This window comes from Mustela lutreola, chromosome 1 (genome assembly GCF_030435805.1).
Source record: "Mustela lutreola isolate mMusLut2 chromosome 1, mMusLut2.pri, whole genome shotgun sequence".
In the NCBI taxonomy this organism is placed as follows: Eukaryota; Metazoa; Chordata; class Mammalia; order Carnivora; family Mustelidae; genus Mustela; species Mustela lutreola.
This window is the reverse complement of record NC_081290.1, coordinates 62311128-62327701: the sequence shown is the minus strand read 5'-3', so window position 1 is coordinate 62327701 and position 16574 is coordinate 62311128. Positions and strand designations below refer to the sequence as shown.

Here is a 16574-nt window from a genome sequence, read left to right as displayed (position 1 = left end):
CAAAACACTAAGGAAAGAAATTAAATACACAAATAAATGGAAAAAATATTCCATTCATGGATCAGGAGCTTTAATGTTATTAAAATGGTCACAATACCCAAAATGATCTACAGATTCAATGCCATCCCTATTAAAATCCCAATGGCATATTTTCCAGAAATAGGGAAAAAATCCTAAAATTCATATGAAACCATATCTTTAAAAAGAACAAAACTGAAGGCATCACACTTCCTCTTTTCAAAATATATTAAAAAGCAACAGTAGTTAAAGCAGTGTGATACTGGTATAAAGATAGACATATAAACTAAGGAAACGGAACAGAGATACCAGAAATAGACCCAAATGTGGCCAACTGATTGCCAAAGGGTGCCAAGAATATTCAATGGGGAAAGGATAGTCTGGCTAATTGTGTTGAAAATTTTGGATTTTCATCTACAAAAGAATGGAATTGGATGTTAATCTTCACTCAAAATAGATTAAAGATTATAAACATAAGAACTGTAAAAATCCTAGAAGAAAATATAGGGGAAAAACTGTAACATTGGTCTTGGCAGTGATTTTTTTTTTTTGATATGACACCAAAAGCAAAAATTAACAACTGTGAGTACATCAGACTAAAAAGTTTCTGCACAGCAAAAAATAATTATCAACAGAGTGGAAAGGCAATCTACAGCATGGGAGAAAATATTGGCAAACCATGTATCCAATAAGGGATTAATAGCCAAAATATATAGGGTACTCCTACAACTCAACAGAAAAGCAAAACACAATAAAACAACCCTCCCCAAAGCCTCCAAAAAACTCCATTAAAAAATGGGCAAAGGACCTGAACAGATGTTTTTCCAGAAAAGACCTACAAATGGCCAACAGACACATGAAAAGACACTTGACATCACTCATCATCAGAGAAACATAAATCGAAACCATAGCAAGACATCACCTTACACATGTTAGGATATCTCTTACAAAAAAAAAAAAGTGTTGGTGAGGATGTGGAAGAATTAGAACACTGCACACTGTCAGTGGGGATGTAAACTGGTGCAGCCACTCTGGAAAATGACACCGAGGTTTCTTAAACAATTAGAACTGCAGTATGAGTCAGCATCTCACTTCTGGGTTTTTAACCGGATTGAAATCAGAATCTTGAAGAGGGATCTGCATGCCAGCATTCAATGCAACACTATTCATGGAAGCCCAGGTGTAGAACTATTCTAAATGTTTGTTGATGGATGGATGGATGAAGAAGATGTGGCCTGTGTGTGTGCTATGGACTGTTACCCAGCCTTGGAAAGGAAGGCTAGCCTGTAGCCCATGACCCCAAGGATGAACCTGGTGGACACTACGCTTGGACCAACACCGGGTGCTTGCACTTTAGCGATGTATCTAAAGCAGCCAAACTCACAAACTCGAGCCGAGTGGCGGTTGCTAGGGGCTGAGGGAGGAAGGAATGGGGAGCTGCTAATCAGCGGTGCGAAGTTTCAGTGAAGCAAGACGCATGGCTCTGCAGAGGGGCTTTGCGACCCCGTGCCTACATTTCGCGGTCCAGCATGGCACAGCTGAATGTGTTTTTTTTTTTTTTAAAAGATTTTTATTTATTTATCTGACAGAGATCACAAGCAGGCAGAGAAGCAGACAGAGAGAGAGGAGGAAGCAGGCTCCCCGCCAAGCAGAGAGCCCGATGTGGGGCTGGATCCCAGGACCCTGAGACCATGACCTGAGCCGAAGGCAGAGGCTCAACCCACTGAGCCACCCAAGCGCCCCCAGCTGAACGTTTGTTAAGGAGGGAGAGCTCATGTTAAATGCACTCATGACAATAACAAAACAGATGAAAGGCAGTTACTATGAGGACGAGGACGGTGGGACACATGGGAGCTGAGCCCTCCCCACTGCCAGCCTTTGGAGCGCATGAGACGGTTTCTCCCCATCCTATGGTGATGCAGCAGGGTTGAGATGCACCCTGTGGGATTTATAGAGGAAGTTATGTCCCAGGAGAAGAGAGAATTCTGTTTAGAAATGTCATGGTTCTTGCTCCAAATGCCTCATTAAATACAGATTCCATATGTGGCTTTACTACTCTAAATGTTAGCTCTAAGAAACGGATCCCTCTCTCCCTTCTCAGAACAGGGTGGGTGGCTTTGAGCCTGGAGGTGCAAAGAGGAGGAAACAGCAAGATCTGTCCAAGACCATGCTGTTGGCCCAGGCCCTTCCTCCTTCTGCTGACTTTAACCAGACCAAGGAAAAAGGTACAAACAAGTAGGTTTCCAGATGATTTCATTTCATCCCAGTGTTTCCAAAAATAGAATCAAGAGTAGTTGAGGGGGCCTGGGTGGCTCAGTGGGTTAAAGCCTCTGCCTTTGGCTCAGGTCATGATCTCAGGGTCCTGGGATTGAGCCCCACATCGGGCTCTCTGCTCAGCGGGGAGCCTGCTTCCTCCTCTCTCTCTCTGCCTGCCTCTCTGCCTACTTGTAATTTCTGTCTGTCAAATAAATAATAAAATCTTAAAAAAAAAAAAAAAGAGTAGTTGAAATGTGGCAAAACACTATGGTTGGAACTTTCCATGCTGTCACTTTTCCTTCTCCAGACAGGGACACCTCCCCTTTCATGTCACCTCCCCTTACATGCCCCAAACACCCTCCTGGCTGACTTTCAGGGGATGCCAGGGTCGTGAACACAGAGGGGTTGTTTTCTCTGAGGCTCTTTGGAAGGTCCCCTTTTTCCTCCTTCTGGGCCCAGCCCCACTTCTCCTGAGCTGTGTATGTACCTCTACACTGCCCTGCCAACTGGCTTGCACACCTTCATAAATGGGGATCTCACTACTCCTTGAGGCAGACCCACCATTTTTCCAAAGCAATGGTGATAACGATCCCGAGTCTGTCTCCCTGGGATTCCTGAGTTCTACCTTCAGGAGCTCCCCAGGAAAGAAGGGGCAGCAGAAGCTATCAGAGGGTCTGGCGAACCCCCACTGTCCAATATCCTTGCCCACATCAGCTCAGGCCCTGAAAAAGTTTTCCTTTCAAGCCTAAGGTCTTCTTAGGCCAAAGTTTCATGTTCAAATCAGTCCCACCAAGAGTACTTTTATTTAAATCATCTTTCACTTACCCATTTTATTAAGAAATCTGAGTTTTAGGGATCAGAAATAATAATGATAGGCAGCATTTACTAAGGGGTGACTGTGTAGCTGCTACATTGAATACTCTGCATGGCTTATTTCTGTATTACGTCAGCCCATGTTACAGATCAGGAAACTGAGGCTGGATCAGATTGTGTGACTGCCTGATGGCACAAAGCTGGTAGAGGTGGCAGAGCTGGGACCAGATCCTGGTATTGAGGTCCAAGCCCTGCCCCACCCCCACCCCCACCTCCCTCTAGTTCCTCCCTTTGTGCAGGGACGCTCACCGCGTTGAGACCGCAGAGCTGGTAGCAGGCCATGGTGACGACCACTGTGATGACCTGCCAGCGCACGGAGGGACTCCGGAGCAGCTCCAGCACAGACACCAGCTGGATGTTCCTCTGCACGCGGCTCTCTATCAGGACCTCCTCCATCTCTCGGGAGACATCTTCTTTGCCCAGGAAAGTCTGGAAGGCTGCAAAGAGGGACAATCACAGACTTTTAGCAGGGATTAGGATGCTTGCTGAGTCAGACACTGGGCTATCCGGGGACTGTCCCACCACCCAGACACACACTTTGTTAGGGATAGAGCTGGCAGGGGGCTTTGAATCTGTGAAATTCCAAGACTTCGTTTGAAAATAGGGAAACAGAGCCCCAGAGATGTGCAGTGACTTGCCCAAGGTCACTGGTTCGCTAGGAGAAGAGCCAGGAGACAACAGGAGTCTCCTGACTGCCCCCAGAACAAAGAGGAGCATGCCCAGGGTTCAAGTCCCATTCTGACCACAGTGCATTTGTCCATCATTTGTAAGCATTCTGGCCTCACATGGCTTTGGTAGTAGTTGGATCATGTATGTACATTGACCCTAGCCCAGAGCTTTGCAGATGGGAGGTGTTCTTTTGATAAATATTTACTGGGTACCTCCTGTCTGTCTGGCCCCATGTCCTCATCCTTGTTAGAGGTATTCAGATGGTCAGACCAAGTGCCTTCCACTTGGCCAGGATGCTGGGAGTAGATCTTATCATTGGAAGAACTACTGAACTAAATGAGGCCGTTTCCATATGACTCAGAAACACAGGAACCGTGGGTGGATGTATTCTCAGAGAGCTATTTTTCCCAGGATTCAAACTCACCCTCATGACTTATGCCTTTTCCAGGCTGAAAACAGCAAATTTCCAGCCTCAGTGAACCTACCATTTGTTACCAAGCCCTTAATTGTGCAAACCTTCATGTATACAGATGCAAAGGTGGGTGGACTGATTAGACCCCTGAGATCATAATAATCAGGTAATAGGAGACACTTTGAGAGCACAGATTTAAATATTCAGTGCTCTAGTATTTATCCTCCTACAGAGAAAGGTGGCTTTGGTGACAGCTCCTGTGGACAGTCCATCCCAGACACAGTGGGCATCATCCTTGAAAACACGCTCTGCACTGCAGGGCATGTGAAATTGCTCTTCTTAAGCAGCAGGAAAAAGAAAAAAAGGCTGTTAAACTTGCTCCAGATTCTACAAAAAGCAGGCCTGTGAAGCTTCTGGGGTGTTATTTCCAGTAGTACACTGAAAACGGCTTTAGAATCTTTCTTTCTTTCTTTCTTTCTTTTTTTTTTTTTTTAAGCGATGATTTAATACTTTTCTTAGGATTTTATTAAGGATAAATGGGAGAAGTAGCTGAATGAGTAACATTTCCACATCAGCACTACACCATAGTATGGCTAATGTTTTCCCAAATTTCAAAAACGCAGCATTCATTTTATAAAGCCATCCTAAAGTTTGAGGGCAGGAAGATATTTCTCTCTCTTTCCTGAGATACATGCTTTCCATGTAAAATATAGAGAAATTTGGAGACTTTTTTTTTTCTCTTTCACCTTGGCTGCCAGGAAGCTCTCAACTAAAATTGACGTTCAGCATTTAACAGTTTCCTGGAACAAAAATCTCTCTTATTTCTTAAAAGCTGTGATCTCCTTCTTTTAAAGCATCAATTTAATTTCCTGCTGTATATGTGTTCATAAAAATTGTTTCCTTCTATGTGTTCCACATCCCTTACTTTTTAAAAAAGATATATTTATTTTAGAGAGACAGTGAGTGTGTGGGGGTGGGGAGAACAGAGGGAGAGAGAATCTCAAGCAGACTCCCCTCTAAGCACAGAGTCCGATGCAGGGCTCCATCCCAGGGTCCTGAGATCATGACCTGAGCTGAAATCAAGAGTTGGACATTTAACTGGCTGAGCCACCCACTGGGGTGGGCACACAATGGGCACACCCAGTGTGCACCCCCACCCCCAACATCCCTTTTTACAAGTTTCCTGTGACTGGGTGAGAAAGAGTATCTGGTGAGGGAGAGTCTCATGGCAGACACAGAGATGCACCACTCACTAATGGAGGAAGGGATACACACACACACACACACACACACACACACACACACACGTATATGTATACTTATTATATGATGGAATATTATTCAGCTATAACATGAAGGAAATCCTGGGGCACCTGGGTGGCTGAGTGGGATAAGCCTCTGCCTTTGGCTTGGGTCATGATCTCAGGGTCCTGGAATCGAGCCCTGCATAGGGCTCTCTGCTAAGCAGGGAGCCTGCTTCCCCACCGCTGCCTGTCTCTCTGCCTACTTGTGATCTCTGTCTGTCAGATAAATAAAATCTTAAAAAAAAAAAAAAAAGGAGGAAATTCTGTCACTGGCAACACCATGGATGGTCCCTGAGGGCATTATGCTAAGTGAGGTAAATCAACAAAGACAGATACTGGAATATGGACAGATACTGAATATGGAATCTAAAACAACAAAAACAAAAACAAAACAACAAAACCCCCAAAACCAAACTTAAAGATACAGAGATACAGGGAAGAGACTGGGGTTTCCAGAGGTGGGAGGTGAGAGGTGAGCAAACAGGCGAAGGCAGTCCGAAGTACAAACTTCCAGTTATAAAATAAACAAGTCCTGGGGACAGAACAGTGACTAGAGTTAACATTGCTGTTTGTATATTTGAAAGTTGCTAAAAGAATAGATCTTAAGATCTATTATATATAGATCACAAGAAAAAATTTGTGATCTTATAGATCACAAGAAAAAATCTGTAACTGTGTGATGTGCCTGTGCTGGACCGATTGGGGTGACCATTTTATGCTCTATACAAACACTGAATCACGATGTTGAGCACGTGACACCAAATACCATAGGTCAATTACATCTCACTATGCGATTTAAAAAATGTCACCAGACACTGCCCAATGTCTCCTGGGGCAAAGCCATCCCCAGTTTAGAACCACTGTTTCAAATAGGCTTCTGGCTCCTCCCAGAAGGACCTCATCCCTGAGCAGGTACCATCCCCGCCTCCCTGCCAGCCCCTCTCCCCTCTCCCAGTGCGGGGCTGCTCTGGGGGACCTGCTCCCTGTGGGCATCCCTAATTGCGGGATAAGCCCCCTGCACCTCCCACCATGACTGTCTCACTACACCCCTAATAATGGCCCTGTGGGATTTAGGAAGGATAGGCCCTTCCTATCCCCTCTGCATCCTCTCAGGCACAGGACTCAAAACCGTCCTCTTGGAAACAGTAAATAGCTGAGCTAAGTTATGAGAGGCACCAATAAGAGGGGGGCGTTTCTGGCTGTCAGAAGACAGAGGGCCCTCTGAGCTGTGAGCCAAAACACAGAAAGTTGCCTCACATGCCTTGGCACTCAGAAGATACAAAAGACAGTGATACTTTTACTTCTTTTCTCTCTCTAGAATGTTCTTTTGACCTTTCTGCACTTGGCCTTGTTCTTTGAGCCTCAGCTCAGGCACCACCTCCTCCAAGAAGCCTTCCCTGACTTTCCCCTGGTGGGAAGTGAGGCAGGAACAGGCTAAGGAAGGTGTAGCAATGAAAGCAGGAGATGAGGGACCCCCCTCACAGGTCTCATGTTGTTACTGAGCCCCATGATGCCACCTTCCTGATCTCAAGAGTTGCATTCTCCTCTCAGTCCCTAGGTCTTGTCTGAGTTCAGGCCTCAGCATCTCCCCAGTGGGATTCTCATGCCAGTCTTCATCTTCCGAGATGACCATCCTCCTGCAGTCGAGCCTTCACTGTCCTGCTCCCCGCAGCAGGACCCAGTCCATATGTTATCTGTCCCACAGAGTCCTTGTCCACACCCCCCTTCACCACGACACTGCCCCCTCTCCACCTGTCCTGAGAAGGGCTGCCACCCACTCCCAAAGTGTGCCTCTGTGCCTCACACATGTGGTTCCTTCTGGCACTTTGTGGCCTGTCTAGAACCTTCTTTCCCTAGGACCTGCTCAGCAGTCAGGTCTTCTAGAAGCTCTCCCAGCCCCAGTCATAGGTGAGTACCTTCTCCTTGGGGCACTTTCCCTCCTGGCTGTGACAATGCAGCCACACACCTGCCATGCACAACCCCCCCACCCCCTGTCCCGTGATGCCCCCAGGTAGGAGCTACTCCAGGGAGGCTGTGGTACAGTGGGAAGCAGGGGGAAACAGAGTGGCCCAGCTTCATGCCCAGCCTGTCCCTCCCACGTGACCTGTGTGCTTCTCTCTAAGTGGCTTCCACAAAATGGAAATCATAAGATTTCCCTCCAGGAGGAAAAAAGACAATGTATGTGCCTTGCACGTAAATGGTGTCTAATAATTATTATTATGATTATTTTATTTCTTCCATTTAGAACACTGTATATTCAACTGATCTGCTCTCTTATTTTTTTTTAAGCTGTATTTATTTATTTTCAGTAGAGAGAGAGGGCTCTCAGAGGCAGAGGGAGAATCTCAAGCAGAGACCCCCACCAGAGCACAGAGCCCGAGGTAGGTCTTGATCCCGTGACCCTGAGATCATGAGGGGTCGGCTACTCCTCCGACTGAGCCACCTAGGAGCCCCTCAGCTGATGTGCTTTGCAGGACGAGTGGAAATCAAGACTGGGGTGAGAGAGGAGCAGGTTAGTGGCACAGAAGTGGGGCTGTGATGGAGAGGACAGGAACAGAGGAGCATGACGGTGAGCGCTGGCACAGTGAACTCAGCGAGGGAACCAGTGTCTGAGTGCAGCGTGGCTGACAGAGGACAGGCTCCGGCAGCCCTCGGCCACCCCGCACAGCAGAACAGCAGTGACAAATGGATCTACATGCGGGCTCTCAGGGCACCCAGAAGGTATTCGCTGCCTGCGGGGGCCTGGCACAGGCTCCATCCTGGGCGGGGACCCCTCCTAGGCTTCACGCAGGGATCCACTGAGACCAGGAGGACCTCTCTGTGATTCGGCCTGACCATGGCACCTGGGTGGCCACAGACTCCTGTGGGGGCAGGAGTGGGCTGCTTCCCGTTTGTGGCTTCCTGTGGTAGATCCTAATGCCATTCTCTCTCCCAGAGGCCACACTCCTGCGGTCAAGTGCAGACATGGCCTTGCATCCTCCATGGCCTCAGCTTCAAGGCCACCTGAGGCCAGGCCCAACTGTGGTTTGGGATGCTGGGTACGGGGGATGAGGGTGGTTTGGCTTTACCAGGCCCAGCCTACTGGTAGGCAGGTGAGTTTCAGGCTCCCCAGGCTGATCCTCCGGAGCACACAGCCCCAGGGGAGAAGCACTGGCTTTTTAAAGAGACAGTCTCAGGGCTGGTTGATAGAGACAGGGCCCCATCCAGGGCCAATTCTCAGCATGTACTGGCTCCAGGCAAGTGTGCCAAGTGCAGGAGCTGGAGGAACAAAAGCAAAGACCTTGCACAGGCAGTGTTCTCATCAAAGTCACTCACTTTTCCTAACATGCATTTTGTGGAATGCCAATTCCCAGAGAAGCTCCATGGAACAAAATTCCTCGGTCAAAGAAGTTTAGTATCATTGTACACTCTATCTCTTGGTTTAAATTTTGCAGTAGTTTAATAAATGTTCTGATAAATCCTGCACAAAGACACCTATTTAATTTTGTTTTGCTCCACATTTCCTACATATATTTGCTGGAGCACCTACTCATAACCTGCAAGAGTATATCAGAAAATTGTATTCTAATTTTATGTGACATGTGTCACAGAGGGAGTGGATCTCGGATGTCCCTGTGGCCTGGAGGAAGAATCCCAATGGAGGACATGGATCAGAGAGTACAGACAAATATCACATCGTGAAAAGCAGAAAGAGCCCAAATGTCCTCCCAAATAAGTCCATATTCTAGTCCCCAGAACCTGTTCGTATATTAGCTTATATGGCCACAGGGATTTGGTGGATATGATTGAGTAAGGATCCTGTGATGGGGAGGTTATCCTGGGTTATTTGGGTGGGCCCAGTGTTATCATGAGGACCCCTATAAGAGGGAGGCAGGAGGCCAGACTCAGAGAGGATGTGTTAGAAACAGAAAATGGAGGGGACGCACTTCAAAGATGGAGGAGGATTCATGAGCCAAGGAGAGGGGGTGCCCCTGGAAGCTGGAGAAGGCAAGGAACGATCCTTTCCCAGAGCTTCCAGAGGGAATGCAGCCCTGCAACACCTGGGTTTTAGCCCAGTGAGACCTCTTCTGGAGTTCTGACCTCCTTAGAACTATAAGATAATAAACTGGTATTTTTTTTTAAAGGAATTGCTGGAAAGTCTTGCTTCAGATGAGGCTTGATCTAGCAGCTCAGACTAAATCACTATGTACCAGATTTCTTTCACCTGTTCCTGTATTGTTTTAAGATGCTTGATTTGTGGTAATTTGTTAGAAGAGCCCAAGATACTAACACAGAGCCATTTTAATTAGACAGTGGTGGCTCCCCCACCTGACTCCGTTTCAGTGTGACATGGGAAAAGCATCTGATCTCTCAAGTCTTAGAGTGCTCCTCTGCCAGGTGGGGCTGACCTCGGTCCACCCATTTCTAGGGTCATTATGACAGCTCTTCAGGGCAAAGATGCAGAGCAGCAGCCCAGAGCCTTGCTCACTGCGGATGCCATACCCCGAAAGTCCTCTTGCAGGGACAAGTGATGCAAAACCTAATAAAGAGCCAATCTGGGGTCTGTCTGCCTGGGTTGTCTGAGGTCTGGGAGGAAGGGCTGGAAGGGACAGGGCCACAGACACTAGATGAGCAGCCCCAAGCCTAGTGTGTAATCTCACAGCTCTAGAGTCAAGCTTCTGGGGCTAGAGCCCTTGCTGTGCCATGTCCTGGCTGGGTGACTGTGGCTGAGTGGCTTAGCCTCTCTGTGCCCCGGTAATCCCTGGCCTGTAGGCTGTGGCTTGCGGACCAGGCAATGGGCATATACTTGGAGAGGTGCCCAGCCTTAGAAAGTGCTGAGTGTCTCCTGGCAGCTAACTCTCCCTGAGTGTTCACAGCTTCCTGGAGCTCAACTGCGAGGGATCCTGGGGTTGTCCCCCCTACGCAGTGGGGAAGGGTATGGATGCTGGGTCAGGGTAGAGTCTGGCAGAGCTGAGCCGTGGCTCACATGCCACGTGTCAGCTATACCCAGGTGGACAACACAGGCCTCAACCTCCACTGGGCGTGCTCCTGGCTGGAACCTGGATGGCCTCAGGGATTCAGAAGTGCGCTGGCGTACCAGTTAGGGAAATGAGTACAGTCCCAGAGACCTCCTTTCCTTCACGTTCACCAAGGGCTGAGCCCTAACATTCTGCCAGCCTAGTTTCACACAGACAGTAGGAAATAAAGAAATGAAGGAGAGCAGGTGTTCTTGATGGTCTGACTGGCAACCCTGAGGTTTCCAGATCAGCAAAGTGGTGTCTGAGGTTGTGCCTGTGCCTGGCCAACTCAGAAAAAGAGCTGGAAGCTGACTGCAGCCCACCTTGGGCCCTCAAATACCCATGAGCGCCATGTCCTGAGCAAAATGTGAAGAGGTGTGCGGCAGAGGGGAAAGGTGGAGGTGGGCTGTGGGGACAGACTGATGGGACTCTGTCCAGCATCTGCTGCCCACCAGCCTGGCGCCTGGGCCCGTCTCGAGTGCCTTGTGCACCTCTGCTTCCTCAGGTTCTGTGGGGTTGGGGTGACCGTGTGACACAGTAACACCCACCTGGTTTGCATGCACCTGTGACCAGGTGTGTACTGGTGGGATGGGTGGTTAAGGGTCTCAACCCTGGGGTCACATTGCCTGGGACTCGAATCCTTGCTTCTCTCCTTGTCAACTAGTCTGATGCCAAATGAGTTTCTTGATGTTTCCGTGCCTCAGTTTCCTTATCTGTAAGATGGATGGAGCAGCATCTGAGCCGTCTGCAGTGTTAAATGTCAGCACACACAAGGTCCTCAGAACACTATGGCTTTTAACGGGCACCGAGGACTGGAGGTCTGTTAACTATTCCAGGAGACACTTGCTACACTCCCCCATTCCTTCCTTCTCTTTTGCCTTCCTTTTTAGCCTGACAAAGGGTACAAAATACTATAACCTTCCATTGTGGGTTGAATTGTATCCCTATAAAGAGATGTCAGAGTCCTAACCTAGTAACTGAATGTGACCTTATCTGGAAACAGGGTCTTCGCAGATGTACTTAATATGTCAGTTAAGATGACGTCACACTGGAGTAGGGTGGGCCCTTATTTAGAAGAAGAGAAGAGATACAGAGACAGATACACAGGGAAGATGGCCCCATGAGGACAGAGGCAGAGCCCAGACAGATGCAGGGTAAGCCACGGGAGGCCAAGGTCGGCGGGCACACACCGGAAGCTGGATGAGGAAGCTGGTCCTGCTGACAGGTTGACTTTGGACTCTTGGTCTCCAGAACTGGGAGAGAAGCCCTCCTGTTTTAAATCCCCCATCTGTGGTGGTCTGTTAGGTAGCCACTGCACTGGATGGCTTTATTAGCATTTCTAGAGCAGAGTGCACAGCAGCCTGGAGACTTCCCTTGTGTGACCAGGAGGGCCTGACAAGGCAGGAAAGGGATCCCAGGCGGAGCATGGGGCCACAGGCCTTTGCAGTCATGTGCCCAGCAAAGCACAGATCTTCTCTTTTGCCCAGAGTGGGGCTCAGGGCTTCTAAAACTTTGGAGGTTTCACCGAAGCATTTATTTTCAGCAGTGATTGGGATTGAAGTTGGAGTTTATGACTGACAGTAGTGGGATCCGCAGCCTTGGATGTGGTAGAAGACGTGGAAGTCCTGTCTGTACTGTTACAACATGTCGTCATAGACTAACTGACCCTGGAACCTTCCCACAAGCCACGTGAGGGTTTGGGGGGCTCTGCCATGAGGAGGGCTGACAGGGGACTCCTCGACTTTGCTTGCGGCTTAGAGCCATACATTTCAGCTTACATATCCCATTGGCTGGTCTTGGACTTGGGAGTGGTAAAGTTTGGTTTTAACTGAATTAACCCTGATGAACATACAGGCGGCTTATAAAGAATCATCCAGAGAAGGCACGGATTAAGATAAGACCGAGATACAGACACAAAGATAGGAGCCAGCAGCCACCTCTGCTTTGGTGGCGATCCCACTGTCAGCTTCGGTGCCTGCTGATAGCACGCAGCCTGGCCAAGGTTCGAAGACTTAAGACGTAAATAATCTACCCCTTTGAGGTAAAGGTGACATTCTAAGGAGAGTGAGAAAGCAGCTTTTCAAAGGAGATCACTCTGTGGAAAGCAATGTGCGGAAAGGGAGCCATCACCATGTGGCCGGGGACCCAAAGTGCGGCGTGCCAGTTCGCGAGTCAAACTCCCACATCTGCACAAAATCCCTGCACATAGTTTCAAAAGCGTTCCTGTTTGAAAATGTTCTAAATGACGAGCTTGACCGGGTTTTGCTAAATCATGTCCATCAAAACAAACAAAAAGGCAACACCGTCTCCTGATTTTGCAGGAAAAATGGAGTGACACTGGGAGGGTGGAAATCTACCGGCTACAGCTCCCCCTCCCCCAGACGTTGCATTCCTAGCAGATGGGACTGCAAGACGAACTCCAAATTCCAAATGTGTTAAGTTCAGCCAGACTCGCTGCCACCTTCCTTTTGGATCGGCAGTATTTTCTGAGGTTCTTTTTGAGCTCTCATCACCATTCAGGCCAAGACTGCAATGACAGCGGCTAAGGCTTCCTGAGAGCTACTCTAGGGCAACCATCCTTCCACATGCTTCATAGACCTTTTCTTTTTTAATTTTCATAAAACCATGCCCTGAAGGAGACACCACCATTGTCCCCACTTTGCAGGTGAGAAGAGAGATGAAACTTGTCCGTGATCAGGAGAACTAGGATTCCTGAGAGCAGAGCCTGAGACAGGATTGGGTGTAGGAAGTTGATACACGAGATGGTGGCAGAAAGCAGGTGTGAGGGGATAGGGAGAGTGAGACGGGGAAGGGGAAGCCACACAAGGAATGTCACTGAGGAGCCTACTATGGACATAGGGGTCAGTTCTGCTGGACTTCTGAGTAGAATATATGTCTTCTAGAACGGTCCCACAGGGGAGGCTGGGCATCTGTCCACCAACTCTTGCCTCTGGGGGCCGTTAAGTCCAATGCATGCACGTTGTCCTGCAGATGGGCTGGGCCGCACAGGGGCCGCAGAGAGGGCCTGAGTAGGCAGGGAGACACTTGGTGTCCTGGAAGAGGAAACGAGTGCCTATGCCTGCACTCACATGGGATTGTCCATATCAGCTAGCCTGAAATCAAAGTGAACAGAAGGGTGGTGTGATGGGGACACCAGAGGAAACACTTCTCTCACTGCTGGTAGATGGAGCAGCTGTGAGTAGACCCCCTGGAAGACCTCCAAAAGCCTTGCCTCTGATGTGCAGTTACGATCCCTGGGAATTTAGAACCAGGGCTTTCAGATCTTCCCTCCTTCCCCTCCTCCCTCTCCCTCTCTTACTGCTTCCTTCCTTCCTTCTTTCCCTGCCTTTCTTCCTAAGTCTTCATTCCATATCCTGAATTCCTGAAGAGCCCAGACGCATCCTCAGGTTTCATCTCACCCATCCTTTTGCCTATCACTTGCATCAGAGTGAGACACAGGCCTGAACTGTGTAAACTGGTGTAAATCGGCACCCATGTCATTACACTTTGGAAGCATAGAGAAGATTGGCTTCAACTAACGCCTGCATTCTTTTCTCCCCCAGAGCTCATAAGTAACATTCCCTTCTTCCAATCTCTAGAGGAAGGCTTGTGGAGCTGGGGCCCTACTCACAAAGGGGCAGGAAACCATGCAGAGAGGGGACAAAGCACATTAGTGCAGTGTTGGGGGTGTCCTGAGGCTGGTAAATGGTTGTCACTGCTGCTCTTGTCATCTCTGTAGTCTAATCAGATCAAGGCAGGATGTACGCTGGTATAAGGCTCCTGACACCTCATGCCAGAGGCTGAGTCTTATTCAGGGCCTGGCAAGCAGCAGGTGCTCAAACCATGTTGGATGAGTGTAACTGCTCTCTTCTCGTATTTGCTTAGTCTGAAGAAGGGGATCCTCTTGGAGGACAAGCCTGGATGTGGGTAGGGTTGGACTTGTTGGCCCTGAGGTCAGAATGAGGACCAATGGCAGTGGCAAGGCTTGTTTTTGCACATAATGAAATAAGCAGTTGCATTCATACTGTTAGGATCTCTATAGCTATACCTTATTTTTTTCCATTAGTGATTGAATAATTTATTATTACAAAGTTAAAAAATTATTCTATTATGGCAAAGACACTGAACATGAACATCAGAACATCAGAAGTCAGCTCACCATGAGGAAGAACTGTCTGACTGATGTGGTCAAGGGCAGATCAGGCAGTTTCACAAGCAGTGAGCTCCCCATCACTAGGGGTGCGCAAGGAAAGGCATGATGACTACCTGTCAGAGATACTGTTAGAGGGACTCAAGCATTGAACAGGAAGAAGGATAAGTTCTCTCAAGCAAGTGGAGAACCCAAGAAGTGTGCAGTTTCTATGGAAGCCTTCGAGAGAATGAGACAAGGACCTCTAGGGGGTGGGGAGCAGACAGGACAGACACTTTGAATTTTAACTAGTTGTCCATGGAGAGAGAGGAAATGGGCTCAGAAACTCATAGTCAGTGAGTCTATTTCAAAAAGACATTTACTTATGAAAAATAACTCTCCCAGAGGGGTCCATTCTCTTGGATCTCCAAGTCACTTACATTGTTCATCTGATCTATTTGTGTCCTCTCCCTATTGGGGCTCCCACCTTCGCCCTCACACTTGAAAGTAAAGGCTTCCTAGAGTTCACACCTCATTCATATTCTTGGCCATGTTCTAATCATTAATTCCAAAGAACTGAAAAAGGAATGAGAATTTGCATTTCCCAAGTGGAGAGAAAAGCTGCTGGATGCTGTGGTCAATTTCTGGGCTGGGAGAGGAAGCTGTTAGGTAACCAGATTTTTGTACCAGTTAAAGATTCGTCTTCATTCAGGGGAGTCAAGAGACCAAGCAGGGGAGTGGAGGCTGACATTTATGTGCAATACTATGTGCCAGCTGTTTGGGCTAGGTGTCTTATAGACCTTATCAAGATAACCTTGTGTTGTTCTGTTCTCTGAGCCTCAGAGGAATTGGGAAATGTACCAGAGTTCCCAGGTAGAAAGTGAGGGAGTCAGTGTTCCAACTTGGTCTTTCTTTGCACGTACCTCAACAAATGATGAAAAGAAACCACAGAGATGAAAAACTAACAGAACCAAATTCAGTTCATTTCAATTAACCTACAGCTTTTTAGAGCTGTGTGCCAGGGGATGTGAAGTTGTCCTGTGTTAGGGGAAGAAAAAGGCACAGTTTCTGCTTAGAAGTCCTTTAGTGGGAGACAAAAACGCATCTCACTGCAACTCTAGCTGAATGGTGCTGCATGTGGGAACCTCATGAAATCCCCGCAAGTTCAGTGCTCCTATTTGCCTTTGAACAGATGGGGAAACCGAGGCTCAGAGAGATGAAGCAATGTGTCCAGGTCACATGGCAGAGCTGCCGTTCCCACTCCCGTGGTGCTGCATGCCTGGGTTCGTGCAAGCATGACTCTGGCTGATCCTGACAGGCGGCGGTCAGAGAGCAGATCTTGTATCATGCATCCCTTGTCTGAGAGGTCAGGTAGGGCCATTAGGCGAAGAGAGAATCCTCTTTCCCCAGAGAGCTCTTTCAATGTCTCCTGACATTCTGTCTTTGCAAGGCTTGTTTTTGCACATAATGAAATAAGCAGTTGCATTCTTACTGTTAGGATCTCTATAGCTATACCTTATTTTTTTCCATTAGTGAGTGAATAATTTATTATTACAAAGTTAAAAAATTATTCTATTATTGTAAAGACACTGAACATGAGATCTGCCACTGAACATGTTTTTTAGTGCACAAAACAGTCTTTAAGTGCACAACAGACACAATGTTGTACAGCAGATGTCTCAAATACACACATCTGGCATCAACTTTATATCCACTGATATCAACTCCCCACTCCCCCTCTACCACAGCACCTGGCAACCACTATGCCACTGTTGGTTCTAGGAACTTGACTAATTTGGCTATTTTAAGGGAGTGAGGTCAGGCAGCACTCTCCCTCCTGTGACTGGCTTATCTCATGCAACATAATGTCCACCAAGTTCATCCATGTTGTCACACACTACAGGATTCCCTTCTTT

At 47.9% G+C, this 16574-nt stretch overlaps 1 protein-coding gene across 5 annotated transcripts in view; it reads right to left on the bottom strand.

Annotated features, from left to right (window-relative positions):
* The window catches only part of SLC2A9 (solute carrier family 2 member 9), a 224306-nt gene that overhangs the window by 65764 nt on the left and 141968 nt on the right, over nt 1-16574 (bottom strand). For all 5 annotated transcript variants that reach the window (XM_059165331.1, XM_059165332.1, XM_059165333.1 and 2 more), the window contains one exon: nt 3397-3584. In XM_059165331.1, coding sequence (XP_059021314.1) covers nt 3397-3584 — 188 coding nt within the window. The remainder of the gene's footprint in view (nt 1-3396; nt 3585-16574) is intronic.